Genomic DNA, 17823 nt, shown 5'->3' on the forward strand with positions numbered 1-17823 from the left:
AAACAATTGTGAAATTGGATTTTGGGTTATTGAGCTAGATTAGTTATCCACTCATTGTTACCGTTTTGTTTTTTGTTTGTCCTATAATCTGGAAAATCCCAGATGCTATAGTTTTCCCTCAAACGGTCCGGTCATGCATCATTGTTTTTGGATCAGGCTATGAGAAACACACAGTAGCTGTAAATCAGAGATGCTCCGATTTCTCTATGCTACGGTCAGAAACCTTTCAAACTCTATTTCCAGATGTCTGAGCAGAGAAGTAGAGGTGTAATCTGCAGGATTTCCTCCCTGGGTTTCCTCTACCCCCATCTTCACTCGTACATCCCGACTCGTTGCAGCTTCTTCGACTTCCTCCTGAAATACCAGATGGATAAGATCATTCCCACCTTCTCATGATGAAATTTACAGAGAAACGGAACAGGTGCCGCCTCTGAAGCTGCTGTTGGAAAAAAAAATGCCTGGTTCACGCATGTGGTGCATCTTCTTTACGTTATAAATCAAACTTTCCCCTGCAGAGCAGAAATCAGAAAATTCAGCTCTGAAAAAAAGCAATCAAAGACAGTTTATTTATTTATTTTAAAAAGTGCATCAAAGGTCATAGAAAATGAAAATATCCACAATAATAATAATTACTTATACTTCCTCAGAGCGCCTGCTGCTGATGAATTTAAATCTAATTTAATTAAAGTTGTCTCTAATGAAAAATGCTTAAGGCTAAAAAAAACAAATGAGCTGTTGAGTCTATAAAATCTCTTAATTTAAACTTTATAAAAAATGTTTTAATATAAAGAAAACTTTTAATATTATACTGAAAATAATTTTGATAAACTTAACAAATATATCAACATGGCTACTTTAACTGTAAATGCTGCATTGCCCTGAAGTTCTCCTTAAATATATGTATAAAGCATTTTTATATGGTGTGTGAATTAATAAGATATTTGCAGAATGAGAAGATTATCGTTTTAAACTTTGGGTTGATGTTTTATGTTAATGCGGTTATGATTTCTATCAGTACATTTTGCCTACCTCATATGTTGTGCTTCTTCTGTAGAAGTTTTTTTTGTATTTTTATAGAAAACTAAAGCAGATGCAGTCTTTAAGCAAAGGATAACTTTTTTAGGTTTGTTACTGAGAATCCTCCAAATGCACCTCCACAGGAAAACTGGAATACTGTAACAGTTCATTTTGGTAACAGACCGTGATGATGCTGTTTGCAAAAGAAGGAGAAAATATTAATGTTTGAGTTTCTACATTTAATGGTGGATATTTAAACAAATACAATGATTGTTCTGTTGACTATTAGTTTAAAGAATGCAAGAAAAATATGATAAAGACTCATTTTGGAAAGTTATTTTATTCTGTGAGTCTCAGTTCAAGACGAATCAGTTTGTGCTCCAGAGAGCTTTGATCCAGATGCAGGTTTGGTTCCTGATCCGAGCTCCTGTTGCAGAGCTGCTTCTATATACCGAGCTCCTGTACTTTTCATGCATTTTCATTGTAAGGACAGAAAAATGAAATGTCATTGATTGCCGAGTCATCTGCTGCTCTTTTAGTTGCTGCTCCTGACAGACAGCAGTAACAACATGCATGTATATCTGTGAAGATTCTCAGTCATCCAGGTCATGGTCAAGCTTGAAAAGCTCTTTTTAGGCCGAAACTAGAAAACTTAACACGCACATATAATAGTGATTAAAAACTAAAAAAAAAAATAAACATTGAATAACAGCAGTAATGTAAACAGAATGAGGAATAATGATGGTTATAACGTCTAACAGCAGGTGAGAGGAGGGATCTATGATAACGCTTCTTTGTGCACCTAGGATGTAGCAGTCTGTTATAGAAGGAGTTCATCAGTTAGAAAGCTTCCTACATGGAGGAAAACAATCTAAATAAACATTAAAATGCAGCTTTCTGTGTTTAGTCAGGTTATGTTTGTTTTTTTATATTTTATCTGCAACATTTCTGTGTAAAATAAGTAAATTCTTCATGTACGAGTAATATTGCTGCTTTTCTTCATTATTCCCAAAACACCCGGGAGGCCGACTGGAGGAGCCTTAATTGTGTTTGACCTTTAACCCTCAAAACAAAAACAGTAGCAGCTCAACGGGTCCCCTGTGAACAATGAGGTCCAACTTAATAACAGGAAGCATGACGGTATTTACGGAAAGAGACACATTTTAAAGGGAAACGCTCGTTTTTTTTTTTTACAAAGCAGCTAAACGTGTGAAACATCCTCTGGTCCAACATCAGGAAACAATGATTTCATCACATCAGTCAGACATCCTTGACGTGTGACTGGATGATCCTCCTTCTGTGGACTCAACTGATCCAGGCTCAGTTCAATGAGGAAATGAATAAAACAAACAGAACAGAGGCGGTGCTGCAAACAGGAACCACTTTCTGCTTTATTCTTAACTTCATACGTACAGAAAAAAGTGTTTACATTTCTCCAAATCATGTAAAAGATTTCAGGAAACAAAACAATTGCACATAAGCTTCTATTATTGTCCATTTCAGTTTTGCTTCTTTAACACAAACAACATGGCTGACGATAAACAGGATAGAAACACACATTGTTGGCGATGCCCAAGAATAGGTGTTTTAGAAAGGACTCATCGTGTCCCTCTTGGTGTGAAATGTTCAGATATTCTTCAGGCACTTTTAGACATCAGAGATCCGGTAATACTTCCCATTTCTTATGCTCACAGTTACTGGTGTCTTGGTTTAAATGTGGGGTTAAAATGAAACCTCACAGAAGACAATCTCTTTCTTTGAAAACTCTCCTCAGGTGAAACTAATTTCAGTCCAGACAGTTAACTGTAGTAGAAAACAATCTGAATTTTTCACGCACTCATCTTTTCAGAAAACAGTTTGTGCAGCTTACCTCAGATGGGTTTATTTGTCCTGCACTTGGACCTCCATCTGGGTCGTCTGCATTGCTCTTTGGAGGATAAAAAGTCACCAACCTAACAGTTGGACGGTCTAACGGCTTATTATAGACAGTTTAACAGTATGTAACATCAATATCTGAAATCAAATTATTCCTTTTGTCCTGGAGCACAAAACATGCCAATCAGTACAGTCCAGGATTACTGGAATAATAATAAAATTCCAACCAGAACTAGGCTTTTTATTACATTCATTCAAGGTTGTACCAATGCTAACAAACAGGAGATCTATGCAACATGTGGTCCTCACAGCACTATAAGAAGCCAGACCATCCAGCCTCAGACCAATCCTTATCAGAAACATTAAATCATCTAAATGTGCTTCATAGACACCAACTTCTCCTCTCCAGTTTTGTTCAGCTTTGTTTATTTCTGGGCGCAGTGGTTAGTGTGCACGACTCATGTACGGAGGCCTTAGTCCTCGAAGTGGGCGATCCGGGTTTGACTCCAGTCTGTGATCCTTTGCCTCTCCCCCTCTCTCATACCCCCTTTTCCTGTCAGCCTAGTGTCCATAAACACAAACCACTAGTGCTGTAAAATAAAAAAAAACTCCAGGTTTGAAACTAAGTCTAGAATTTAGATGACAATACTATGAGTTTAGAAATAAAAAGCTGCAACAACCTGGATGCAGGAGTGTGCTTAGTCGCTACGAAAGCCCCTTCTGGTTTAGTTTAAGCTTTCTTTATTTTTGATTTTTGGTCTGTCAGCATCAGACGTTTTAACTAAGCTCTATTCAACTACTATAAAAATCAAAATCTCTCATTGTACAGGAAGTCTTCAGATCTTGCTCTTTGCTCTAAAACGTTCATGTTCCCTAAGAGTTCAGTTTTTAGTTGAGTTGGATGTGTGGCTGGACTTGCAATGATGCTAACAAAGCTCAAACTTTTTAGCAGGTATCTGACGTTTTTGTGAATATTAAGAGGTATTTATAATATTCACCTACACAAAACCTTACCTACTCCTGAAAAAAAAGAGAAGCTCCATATCATGATGCTACCCTCATCTGTCACTCTAGACCGTTTTTTTTTTAAATCCTGCTCCTGAGGAATCTGCATGTTTTCATGCAGGTTTACAGGTTTAACACAGCACTCGTTGACTAATGAAGTCATGCAATACTCTGAATCAGGTGCAGGAGAGAGCGATCTAAAACATGTTTAACTCTGCTCCAGAAAAAATAATGGAATAATGCAATTCCCGCATTATTCCTGTCAGCATTTTATCAAGAGAAAGGTTCAGTTTTAAAACCTCCTCTACATTTTATGCATCTTCTGTAGCTATTTATCATAGGACAATCTATAAATTGTCTATAAATAAGGATTTATTGCATGAAAACATGCAGATTCCTCAGGAGCGGCATTAAAAAAGGATTTATATAATCTGATGATAACTTTTAGTTTTAGTTATGTTTATGATTCAAACTTAAAGGAGTCCAGAAAGTGTTTTAACAAAGTAGCCACAGGTAAACGCATTCATGCAACCGGGTTGTTTCATATATTTTCCTCAAATAGGTGGCTTTTCTTTTTTCAGATAAACACACTAAAGATGGGAAAGTTATAAAATGATTCATGCAGGAATTTTTTTTTATTACAAAATCCAAAAAAACTATACAAATTAGAAAAAAATTCTCTCTTATTAAAGCATTTTATTATAAATAAAATAACTTTTTGAAAACATTTTCACCAAGTTATATCAAACTCCAGCAGGACTTAATATGGCGCAGCAAACCCCAGCTTTTTCTGCATTTTTTTGTTTTTATTTTTCTCAGATTTGAATTTGCGTGACCATAAATAAAACTTCTTTGCAGGACTTGATTTGACTATGAAGACTTTTTTTTCTAAACCTAATGACCCAGTTTTACTCCCTCGGTGTTGCAGCTTATTTTACGTCACTGTGGAGGAATTTTGTACCACTCTACTTTGCAGAATAGTTTTAATCCAAACACATTTGAAGGATTACGAGCATTAACGACCAGTTTAAGATCATCCTAATGAATTTTAATTGAAAATGAGTCCAGTCTCAGACTAGATAACTCCAGAACTTTCGTTTTTTGGAGCCGAAAGAGGTGAAACCATTTATGGATAACGTCTCTCACTGTGAGCTACTAGAGTTTTTTTTTTTTTAAATACCGTAAGAGGAGGTTTTGTATTATTGCATTGATATTTAGTCTACTTCATGTTGTCAGATGGGTTCTTCTCAGGAGAGGGAGGGGCAATTTTAATTTGAAAAATTTGGCATATCATTAATTTATGAATTGAAAAGATAAATGGAAAAATGGTTAGAATATTTTCTTCTAAGGATATACCACAATACGACAAAAAAAAATGTATTTCGATCTTTTTGTACGGTTTGAGCAGCTTTTCTTCCCAGATAAAATAAAAACTGCATTTTTTATTTAAGCTTCAGCTTTGTCAAATGAAAGAATGATCTGTAACATACTTTTTCCTTTCTTTTCAGTGCTGTGTTCGCTACAAACATGACCACATTAACCTCCATTGTTGCTGGTAAGGAAGCAAACTCCCAACTTGATGTCACAAAAACATCTGCATGAAAAAAAAACAAAAAAACTTTTTTCTCCTCCCCCCCACTGTTTCTCAGCTTGCTTATTGTAATCCAGCAGCAATGGCTTCATTTATCGACTGCTGTTTTTTTAAAAGCAAGATGCACGCTTGCAACCCCCCCCCCCCCACCCCCACCTGCTGCCTCGATTTCAAAAAGCTGCACTGCAGAGTGTCTGCTAAATGCTAAAAAAGGTAGAAAAACCCCACAAAAAGCAATTATGGCAGTTTGAAGCAATTAACTCCAGAGGACAATTTTGCCTTTTGTTATAAAAACAGCATAAAGAGCTGCTGCTAATTTCACACAGAGAGACACATTGTCTCCCCGCCGATCTTTATCTTGCCTCCTCTATTCCTGCTTTTATTCGGCTCGTCATGTCAGGAGCCCGGCCCTCCGTCGGAGCCTCCAGTAGCAGCGTTCTTTGGCTCTGGTAGGCAGCAGGTGGCTTCTGATGAAAAATTCAGTTCAGAGCCCCGACTCGGGAAACGACAGGGAGGCGGAGGGAGGGAGGTGGTGGATGTGAGCGAGAGGGGAGGAATATGGAGGTGTTGAGGTAGAAGAAAAGGAGCGTAATGAACAGAGAGAGAAAGAATGAAAGGAGAAGATGGAGCTCCAGACAGACAGGCAGGGAGGCGGGTGAGGGGAGCCCAGCGCCGTGCAGAGGGGCCAGGCAGAGGATCACAGAGGCCTACCCTCTTTGCCTGACTCTCCTCCAAGGAGATAACACACGATATGAATCATTTATGAGGAGGGTTTTTATTAATAACACACACACACACCCTGTGGCCTGCTTTTTCTTTCCATGTTGCCTCATTTTCACTCCTTCAGAGGGAGAAATGGCGTCGGCTCTCTGAAAGGGCCGGGCTACACCGAAAAGATGCCAGGTGGGTCGAGTCACTGGAACGCCACTTGTAAACCTCCGCCTCACCGTGGGTTCAGATAGGAACCCACTCCTTCGCCTGATTGTCGGTCCGTCACAGCACCGGGTCTCTGAGTCAGAGTCCTGGACGAGGGTGGAGAAGGCACTGGGCGTCTCGAGGTTGTAGGAGGGTGACTGATAATTGGTACAGGTCATCAAACACCCACATACCGTTAAGATCGTCGCTAAGCTATAAGACCTCTAAAGAGTCTGTGTTCAGATTTGAAACCTCCGTCTTCAGCCTGCTAATTTCCTCAGGAATAAAAAAGTCGTCCCTTTTCTGACCCCAGCCTGTTCAGCCGAGCCAACTGTGATGGTGAAGGCGGGACGTCGTGTCGGTACGGGCCCTTTGGGGACCCTGGCTCCTTCAGGCGGGGGATGTACCCCTCATACCCGCTGTTCCCACTGCTCTCCTGCATCCTTTTTCCTTTGGCTTCCTGTTCCCTGCGCCTCTGCTCCTGCCTCAACAGCTCCTGAGCCTCCAGGAGGACTCTGGCATTAACTCCTCCTCCGCCGCTGCTGCCAGGATAGCCGTTCCGGGAGCCTTGGTAGCTGGAGTACCTGGGGTTGTCCTTGGCGGTTTGGAAGACGTCTCCTGGTGGGTACGCCTTGTCCCAGGAATCCTGAGAGACGGTGCTGGGGTTCTTCCTGGTCTGTCTGATGTTGGAGGAGAAAAAAACAAGGAAAGGATGTGTGAGATGGCTAGAAAGTTCTTAAGCAGGGCATACACTGTTTAATATTTTTAATCGCTGCACACAGCCGCAGCTGAAACTGTACGATGAAACCGCAGGGTTTAAAAGTTCCCAGCTAACGATATTTGCTCTCACACTGTGCGGCCTGACACTCTGATGCATCCTTACGATGGCCGACTGAATTTCAGACATGTTTGATTTTCACCCAATCTCATGATTCCTGATCGTGAGGTGGTAGTGGGAGGCTAATCGCCCCTCGTATATTACACAATGCAGGATGCACGATGCGGCTGAAAGTTGGCACGATCTAAAAATTTGTGCAGGACTGGAGAATCGGCCCAAAAAGGGCAAAAAATAGTAAAGGGTATGCCTGGCTGTAAAGGAATCCACCATTTTCTGTCATAGGTTGTTTGCCTTTAGGATTCATACACATTCACTGCAAAAATGATCTACATATAAGGAAAAAAATCTTAAATTAAGAGTATTTACCCTTATCTTTAGTTGGTAAATAAGAGGATTTGCCAATATGCTGATGAAGATTCTCAATCATCCAGGCCATAGTCATTCCGTAAAAGTTTAAAAACATCATAGACAGGTTTCAGATATTACAGGCTAACAATGGAACCAAATGACCAGCTCGTCAGTTTCAATTTGCATGTTTCCAAGCAATACAAGGACTTCTCTATATAAAGCCTCAAACTCACTGTCTATATAAAGCCTCAACCTCCAGACATTTGAATTGAGAGAGCTTCCTGGAGGTGAAGCGAAACGTCTTCAAACCTTGGAAACCAAGTCCAGTGGATTGTTTTTAAACTTTTATGGAATGATTTGCCAATGGAATTTGTTTTTTATAAATTCTTGAGATTACATAATTAGATAATACTCACTTGAAGTAAGACAAAACAATTGTTTTCTCTTTTTTTAAATGTAAATTGTCTTGTTCCATTGGAAAAGGGTCTCACTTAACTCCTCAATTCAAGAAAAAACACTTATTTTAAGAAAAAATGTGTAATTTAGATTTACATTTTTTGCAGTAAGAATGTCCAACCTTTAAAATATTACGCTCTGTCTGGTTTTGTTCTGGGCATTTTGAAGATGCTCAAACTGAAATCTGTTTTTTTCAGTTGTAGAATCTTAAATAACAGAACACCACATAAAACTGGCTAACATTTGGTCTGAAACCAAGACTTGAATCTTTACACTGGAAAAAAATCAAAATCTCTATAAGTCATTTTTTCTTAACATAAGTGCATTTGTTCTTGAATTGAGGAGATAAAAGAGACATTTTGCCAATGGAACAAGACAATTTAGATTTAAAATAAGAAAAAACAATTGCATTGTCCTAATTCAAGTGCATGTATATCAAGAGTAAAAGTGCTCATTCCATTGGGAAACTATCTGATTTACCAATTAAAATCAAGGGTAAATACACTTACTTTAAGAAATCTTGACTTATTTCTAAGATCTAAGGATCCTTAATCCAGTGTAAATTCCAATTTGAGGTCTTCTGAACAATCCAGTCTGTAAAAACAGAAAAAAAGGCTCCTTTTTCCTCCCACTGTCCTAATTTTCACACCTTTTAGACCAATAAACTTCACCTGAAACCAAACTTTAATTATTGTTTTTACTCCTATGCTGCAAAAACTGCTGACATGATTAGCTAAAAACCTCACAAACTGTGAAACCTGATCCATGCTACTTAAAAAAACAATAAAAAAGTAAACTGTATGATTGAAATAACATTGGATGACTCCAGATCTTTTACACAGAACTCCGTCTGAATGAGGCATGAAGTGGCAGAAAGGTTTTACTCTCCAAGCTGTTGTTCCTCAATCAGTTTGTGTAATTATGTTTTTAAACGAGGTCAAACTGAGCTGAAGCACTCTGCTCAATGTCGTCCACACTTCCCACACAAACATATTGAGTGTATTATCTGCTATTGCCTCACCATTGCAGTCTAATCCACTTTCATCAACATAAATCCTTCCTTGATAAATACGACACGCTGCGCTCCAGCGGTCAAAGGCAACATCCTGGATCACTTCGAGGGGTCGTGTTTGGATAAATCCAGCTGTTATTTCCCAATAAGCTGAATTAACTGTTTGACTTTGGGCCTACCGCGATGCCAGAGGCTCAGATGAAGTAAACGAGATGTTTAGGAGATCACGTCCGTGTGGCGGATCAGTTTCGTAACGACTGGATCGCTGTTGGACCTGTGATAAATGGCAGCCGTGTCCCTTAAGGAACAGTTTTCACTGAGGATAAAGGTCAGCTCCCTGCAGGGCGAGGCCCTCCCTCCTAAACAAAGATGTCTGATGGTAAATAAACCATGAAACAATGCAAAGAAACGAGGGTCTATCGCATTCATCATCTACAAGCTGCATTGATCTCTGAGCCAAAGTAATGCCATTAAAGGAGAGCAAAGGCTGCCTGCAGCAGCAGCTGCAGCGGCTTTTGGTCCGAGCAGAGCATGCATGTCTGCATATATATGTGTGTGTGTTAAAAAGTCAACCTGGTGGACTGTTAGAGCTGTCGTTTCTAATCACTGTCAGTGTGGGCATGAGCTGAATACAGAGGCATGTTTAGACCCATCAAACTTCTCTCATTTTCTAACCCAACAGCCGCAAACTTCAACATTTGTATTAGACTGTCAATGCATTAAACCATAGTAAATATGGTTGAAGAATTTTATGAATTAAGGTTTGAAATGCCCCCTGTACACAAACCCATCTACAGTAAACCAGACATAGACACTTGCCTTATTTGCCTTCACTTTTATCTTGATTATAAAGAATCAAAAAATCTTGGTCCCACCTTTTCATCCAAGTTGGTTCAGTCCACCTCACAATGTACATGTAACAGTTTTCTAGCTAAACTAAACCAAATTCTCTTTAAATAGGCTTATTAAACAATAAAAAGGGTTTCCACTATGGACTGACCTCAGGATCTCCATGACAACAATGTTTTTGTGTCCTAATGAACCAGATAAGCAGACCTGCCATGGGAATACATTAACAGTATAAAGTACAATCAGATCTGATGTGTTGAGATGAAGGTTTTGCTACCAGGGCCGACGTAAAGAAAGTCAAATACAGAGTATTAAACACTGTTTTTTTTTAGCTTTATTTTCCATTAGCACTACAAAGAACAACATCTGTACATTTAGGAAAATAGTTCAAGCAAGGTCAGACTGGATGGAGAGTGTCGATGACCGCCATCCTTGCTATGGGCTTTGACTAGCCCATTTTGGTGATCCTAACATTCCAGCTCCAGGTGGATTTTAACCATTTCCATCTTGACGAAAAGGTAAACATACAATCAAGTCTCCACAAGTAGATGAAGACAAGCAATATGTGTACTTGGTCGTTCTCATGTGCTCGTGAAACGTCCTCGGCCTCAGCCCTAGTACTGTTCCAGTTCTTAAGAACACAAGACAGAGAACAGATAAAGTACCCCAGATTTTGTTCTCGCCCCTCCCTCTTTATGGAGTATGCCTCAGAGCACACTTGTGCGTTCTCCACTGACAGCTGTAACGTGATAGTAGGAGGGGAAAAGCAGCTCCAGAACAGCCGAGCGTGTGGTGACGTCACCAGTACGCTTCTGTTCCAATTGACCCAGATTTATACTGCGTGCTCCATTCTCCCCAAGTCCAGAATTTCCTGTGTTCTTCTCAAGAACATACTTGGCGAGAACACGTGTCCGTACTCGCGTTCTTGTGAATTCAGAATCGGCCAAGGTTTCACCGAGCTGTGCATCTCTGCATCTCCTCCAAAGTTACCATTGGTTTCTTTGGCTGCTTTTCTAATTCAAGCTCTCCTTGCCCAACAGTCTTCTTGGTACCATTTGTTATTTAATCTTCTTAAACAAACCTCCAAAGCCTTCACAGAACATCTGGATTGCTAAATGCTAACTCTCAGACATAGGTACCCATCTAACATCAATTATTCTGCAGTGTTGTATAGTAACAAAGTAAAAATACTTCACTACAGTACTTAAGTATAATTTGGAGCACTTTATACTTTCCAAGAGTATACATTTTTTTGATTACTTTCACTTTTACTTCACTACATTTACGAACTTAATTGCATACTTTTACTCTAATACATTTTCAATGTTTGGTTTAGTTACTAATAGGGTTGTCACTATACTAAACCTTTCAACTCGATACCGATACTAAGGAAAATATTCGAAACCTGATACCATTTTCGATATTACAAAGATAAAAACAAAGACTCCAAAATTCTACAGAAATATTTTCATTAATAAATAAAATACAATAAATAAATACAATAAACAATAAGAACATGTTTTGAGGTTGTATGCTGTGCACAATTTTAAGCAAGCTTGATAAAAAACTTATAAAATAAAAAATTAAGTTTTCCTTCCTTTGCTATGCTTTGCACACATAACAATGACACTAGCCAAACTGGTTAAGAAACAAAAATAATTCTCAGCAGCTGCATCTCTTACAAAAAAAAAGTCTGAAACTGAAAAGTGCACAGAATTATTCAATCACACAGTGTTCAGAAAGTGCATTGTCCTCTATTCTGCACTTTAGATGAATGACTGGTGGTAGCACTGTATAGATACTTTTAAAAACGAGTATTGTATCCGGATACAACGTTTCAGTATCGATACTTTTGACAACCCTAGTTACGAAGTAAAAAAAAAAAAACAAGCGAGAGAAACGCAAGTGTTTTGACCCCACCTACTGACCCCACCTAATGACTAAAAGTCAGGTCTTGCCTTGGCTTTTCCATCAACACCAATAGGATACGCCTGTTTCGCAAAGCCAGTTTAAATGTAAGAGATGGCAAAAGTACTCACTTTCCGTACTTGAGTAAAAGTACAGATACTTGTGTTAAAAAATACTCTGGTAAAAGTGGAAGTACTGATTAAACTTCTTTACTCAAGTAAAAGTAACAAAGTACAGGCTTGTAAATTTACTTAAAGTATAAAAGTAAAAGTAGAAACCACTTTTTTCGAGCCGTTGCCTACATTTTAAATGAATGTCTGCCAATAGGACTAGATCTCCGTTGTGTTCATTTCCAATCATCTCGTCGTCCATGCTACTATGCTAACGCCACCGCCACCAAGCTGCAATGATTTGCCGCGAATGAATACCGCCGAATCTGTCGATTCATCTTGTAGTGGTGCGTCAAATGCAACGTAGATTCCCATCCAGTTAGATTGAATTTGGTATTGATGACGTGAAAAATAATAACGGTAACTCCATTGAAATGATTCAAAACTAAAGTAACGAGCCAATTTTTTTAAAATGTAAGGAGTAGAAAGTACAGATATTTGTGTAAAAATGTAAGGAGTAGAAGTAAAAAGTCGCCATAAAAATAAGTAGTAAAGTAAAGTAAAAATATCAGAAAAATCTACTTGAGTACAGTAACAAAGTATTTGTACTTCGTTACTTCCCATCTCTGCTAATTGTATCCTACACTTGGTGGTTTATATTATTTTAAGTGAATTTATCCTTCAAAGTTTACCAAAATGTAAACAAAAAAATGTCATTCAAACTGCACTTACTTTTTACTTATACTTTTCACTACATTACTTGAGTACATCTATTTTTACAGTAATTCTTATACTTAAGTTGAAGCCATTTCAGATACTTTAACTTTTACTTTTACTCAAGTAACATTTCCGTCAGTGACTTGGACTCTTAACAAAGTCATATTTTTGAGAGGTACTTATACTTTTACTTGACTCCGAGATTTCAGTACTTTATACAACACTGTTATTTGGTGGGATTATGAAAGATCTTAATATCTCGCTAATCTGTTTTCATAATTTAAAATCAGCTTTTATTTTGAAGGCCTGTTTTACTCCGTCTTAAACCCATATATTAGCTAACTGGCAGCCATGCTGGTAGCCATCTGCCTCCCAGCACTCATTCCCAGTTTATACTTTGATTAAATTACATGCAGGTGGAATTATTTTACGAATTAAAACCAGATCAGATTTTTACAGCAGGTTTTATTTAGGGGTGTGAGTATAAATGAGACAGATCTCTCTATATGTTTTTCCTTCCACTACACAGTTGTGACCTTTTTGTTCACCTGAATATTTATTATATACAATAATGTTTAAAGCTGTAACGCAATAAAATGTATGAATGTTTGATCATGTCTGAATATTTCCTAGTGGCGTCATCTAAAGTTCCTTCCCCTCCACCAGACAACAAAGGCAACACTTGGTTTGCATTTCAGAGCAGCTTTGGCCCCTTTTGTCAACATATGAAATAAAATCAGATATCGGGGACACCCGCCTCTGAAAATTGAAATCAGTCGAGCGTGTGTAAGAATAAACCTGGGCTCCACTCCTCCTATCTCACCGATCAAGGAGCGTATCCATCCCCAATTGAATCCAATCTCTATTGAATCCAAGACAAAGCTCCTTTCTGTTATCATTAAAGGATTTCTCCCTTTTTTTTTTTATGTCGCCTCTTCCTGCTGAAATCCGAACAGAGGAATAATGTGATTTCTCCACAGCTGGCTGATAAACGTGCTAATTATGCATGGCTCAGAATCAGAAGCTCAATGATGTTCTTCTTCTCCTCGCTCTGCCTCAGCCTGGAGATAAATGCACAGAGCCCAGGAGGCTTGTACACATCACACAAAGGCAGAGCCGGCCGAGCGGAAATGATAGCTGATGACACACATCTGGATTTTTTTCCCTCTCTCCCTTCACCATGTTTTGTAGCGACGTGCAGAGCAGCTGCCCAGATTCCTGACACCCAACCGAGTCGATGTCACACGCCAGAACGGCTGTACCCAGGGAGGACAAAGACGCTCGCTTCATTCTTCTGTCTGCAAAAGGTCCACTATTACTGTCTGTCAGGTCCAATAATGCTTGTTCCAGTCCCTCTCTGAGGCCTAACGGGCTGGAAGGGGACTTTGACGTGGTTAGGGGTTCCTGTATGTTGATGCTACGGGTTTGAACATGTCAGCAGGCGGTTTGTGAGACTTTACACTAGCCTCATTTTTTCTATTGAATGTGATGGTCGCCCACGGAGGTCGTTTTCCAGTAAAACCCCAAATCTATAGTTTTAAACAAAAGCTCAAAGACGGTCACAACGCATTACAAAAAGGGGGTTTACAATAGATCTAATCTATTATGTTGGAAAAGACAGTTTGGTTTTCTTTTGATAAAAATAGAGACAGTTTGGAGAACCGACCACAGACGCTCAGAGGGTATGACATTCAGAATGAGGAAAAAAAACAGCAGCTATGCCTCCATTAATAATCCTCCACCCAGATAACATGACATCTTAAAAGGTCTCTTTCCTATATGAGCTAAGCTCTTCAAATGTTTGAAATTGATTGAGCCATAAAGAAACCGCAAAATAAATCCAAAAGAACAAAATTTTTTTTTTGCAACTAAATTTCTTGTCATGTTATGAGTCATGATTCTGTTTTAATGTTCCTCAGCAGGCTGCAACCAAGCTGTCTTCTGACAACCAGCAACGTTTCTGGCATTAATGTGCCCGGATATTTGATCTTTCCCATTAGTGGATAAAATACTTTTTTTTAAAAGAAACAACCCAGCTTCAACTTGCGTTTAGGTTGATTGTCCTCATTGAGTCCATCCGGTTAAATTGATATGAGGAGGAGCTTAATAATCTAAATAAAAGTTGCTGTACCAGTGCTTAAAAAACACACCCACAGCATGATGCAGCCACTACCAACAATTTGTACATTGTTTCTGCAGCTGAAAGCTTTAGCCAGGTATGCTAAAAGTGGGTCCTCGCTAGAGGTTTCCCTGCAGCAGCTCAGCTGATTTCCATTAATTGGTGTTTTTTTCCTGAACTGCGATCATCAGAATCAGCTAAAACCTGCAGGACTGCGGCCCTTCAGGACCGAATTTGGGCCTGCCTGCTTTAGACCAACTCTTTCAAACATTTTCTCCTCTTTGTGACCAAACAGCTCAGTTTTTAAAAAGGATTTTGGCTCTTCCATGTGGACTGCTACAACTTTTTGTTGTAGTTTTGGCTGTCTTATATGGAGAAGGCTTTATTCTTCAGGTAGTTATCAAGGTTTGCAGATGCTTAAAAAGGCTTTTTAACGGTTTGCAGTTGATCTTGGGTCTTGGTGTTTTCAGGGGTGTTTTAGACATGGCATAATGGTCAAAATGAGGATTTAGAATCTGAAGGTGTTGAATAAATCTAAAATTGACCAGATTTCCACAGATTTTCCCATTATGGTCTATTTAAAGACTTCTTGCACTACGCTTTCCGTTAACATGCTGAGCCACAGCCCTATGAGCAGCCAGCTTTTTTCAGTACTGGCAGAAGTCAAACTACCAACTACAAGCAAACCATCAAGAAAATAAATAAGAGGGAAAATGGGTCAAGAGACCAAAAAACAGAGTGTGGGTCGACAGGTAGAAGGACAGCAACAGTAATAAAATTAGACTGAAGGAACAGCTGGAGCAGATATAGAGCGTCGTCTTAAATGGTCCCAGTGGAACCAGGACCATTAGGGGCTGTGACTCTCCATCTACCCCAGAACACCCATAAATAATGAACACATCAGCATTTCCTGGAACAAGCAGCCAAAGGATCACACAGATCAAAGGGAATTAGATTAAGGAAAAAGGAAAACAATCATGTCAGAAATGTCTGAGACGATAACATGATCCGTTTGTTCTAGCTAACAGTGTTTGTGTGACACTTTGTAATGTGAAGCTGACAACTACTGACCCAGTTCCTGCTGTTATCTAACGCTGGCCTGAAAAACCTGCAATGACCAGAGAGGCATAGATGGAGGCAGAGAGACAGAAACAATGTGTTGATGAGTCTCACCGAGGCAGGGAGCTGTACTGCCGCTGCGCCTGGGCGAAGGAGTCCCTCTCCTCCTGCCTCTGCCGCTGCATCTGGACCTCCACAGACACAGAGTGGCGACCCGGCTGACTGTACCCCGCTGGACCGTTGCTGCTGGTATTTGACTGAAAACAAGGCGACAGGTGGATCAGAGACCATTCTGACTCTATTGTTTACAGTGAAACTAAAACACTAACTTGCTGATATGTTACTCCCTGTTTAAACATTGCTTAATTTACTTTGAGCCGTTTTGCAGCTGAAAGCCTAAATAATTAAAAAACCTTTAAATAATTTTTCTTATATCACAAGTTCTAACAGTTATTCAAGCATTATATGTCTTTAAAGTTTAGTTGATGGTAAAAGTGTGATGGAAAGAGATGAAGTAGTGATATCTTCTGCTAAAGCCGGGCGTACACTGCGATTTTTTTGGCCGACTTTCCAGTCGTGGGAGAATTTTTTCATCAGGACAAATTTCAGCCTGATCGTGCGTCATGTAGTGTACAGGGGGAAACGAGGGGGCGATCAGCCTCTCACGACCACCTCCCCATCAGGAATCATGAGGTCAGGACAAAGATGTTTAATTTTCAGTTGACGGTTGAGGGCAAATCACTGTGCGCAAACATGGATTCTTCTTCTTCCTCTCAGATGAAAACACAGCAGTATGGCGGGGATGCGAGTGAAATGGAGTTCTTTCTGTAAAACTGACAGACCGTAGTAGGCATGTTTGCTCAGCCGCGTCTTTGTCAAAATCCGTCGTTGCTTTTTCTTTTTAGGGCTTTCAAGCACAAAATTGCACAAATTGCCAAAGCAGCGCGTTTTACTCTAGTGAGCTTCATATTCCTCTTCTACTTGTTTGGCTTCCGGATAGAAGAGTCCGAGTATCGCCATCTCACTGCGTAGCTGATTCCAACGTGGTTTTTAGATGTACAGTGTGAACGGGTAGATCGTGTCGTATCGCACAGGGTGACAGCTGTGAAGCTGCGAGCAACGATTGAAAAAAAATCGCACAGTGTATGCCCGGCTTAACAGAGCATCAATAGGCCACATAGTTTACAGCAGGAAGCCCCAAAGTCGGTCCTCGAGGGCCGCTGTCCTGCAGGTTTTAGAGGTTTCTCTGCTTTAGCACAGCTGATTCTGATGATTGCAGTTCAGCAAAAGCCTGTTTATCAACTATCAATGTAAATCAGCTGTACTGGAGCAGGGGAACCTCTAAAACCTGCAGGACTGAGGCCCTCGAGGACCGACTTTGGGGATGCCCTATTTACAGCATCAACTCCAAACATCTCATAGATTTTTAAGTGAAAATCACTTAAAAATGGTTTTGTTACTGTTATGCTCTAAACTAAAACTCAATAGGATATTGTATTGTTTTTTACCTGCTTAACTTTGAAGAAAGCCTGCATTAAGTCTTTAATTTCTCTGTAATAACGGAATAAAATCATTGTTGCTTAGAAAAGCAAACTTTAAAGGGTTTTGCACATTTGCTTTATTAAAATATAGACATTTAATTATTTTACCCAATGCATTTCTATGGAGGAACACGTTTAATTTGGAAGAAATAATTTCCTCCCCTTATTAAAAATAAAAAGTCTTTAACTTAATTATCTCCTGTGCTTGAGGGCCAGGTTGGAATCATTGTGGAAATGCAGAGGGAGGGGGATGCACACAATTAGTCCGAGGGCCACAAATAAAATGTAATTTGGAGTTTTCATTAGCTCCAAGCCATAATAATAAAGATTAAAAGAAATAAAAATTTAAACTACTAAATGTGCAAAATATATAAACGACTTGCAATTGTTGAATTCAAGCCAAATACAGAACTTTTTATATTTTAACTTTGCGGAAACCTTTATCTAAAGCAATGTAATAAAC

General features: G+C 39.3%; 1 protein-coding gene across 4 annotated transcripts in view; it reads right to left on the reverse strand.

Annotated features, from left to right (window-relative positions):
* Window positions 1–6244: 6244 nt before the first annotated feature.
* The window catches only part of LOC119787130 (partitioning defective 3 homolog), a 349189-nt gene continuing 337610 nt past the window's right edge, over window positions 6245–17823 (reverse strand). For 2 of the 4 annotated variants that reach the window (XM_038290773.1, XM_038290770.1), the window contains 2 exons: window positions 15934–16076; window positions 6245–7083 (listed from right to left, as the gene is read on the reverse strand). In XM_038290773.1, coding sequence (XP_038146701.1) covers window positions 6681–7083; window positions 15934–16076 — 546 coding nt within the window. In that variant the 3' untranslated portion in view covers window positions 6245–6680. The remainder of the gene's footprint in view (window positions 7084–15933; window positions 16077–17823) is intronic. The other 2 variants (XM_038290772.1, XM_038290771.1) reach the window with 1 other exon arrangement.

The sequence above is a fragment of the Cyprinodon tularosa genome, unplaced genomic scaffold (genome assembly GCF_016077235.1).
Source record: "Cyprinodon tularosa strain WSP-4 unplaced genomic scaffold, ASM1607723v1 ctg289, whole genome shotgun sequence".
Taxonomy (NCBI): Eukaryota; Metazoa; Chordata; class Actinopteri; order Cyprinodontiformes; family Cyprinodontidae; genus Cyprinodon; species Cyprinodon tularosa.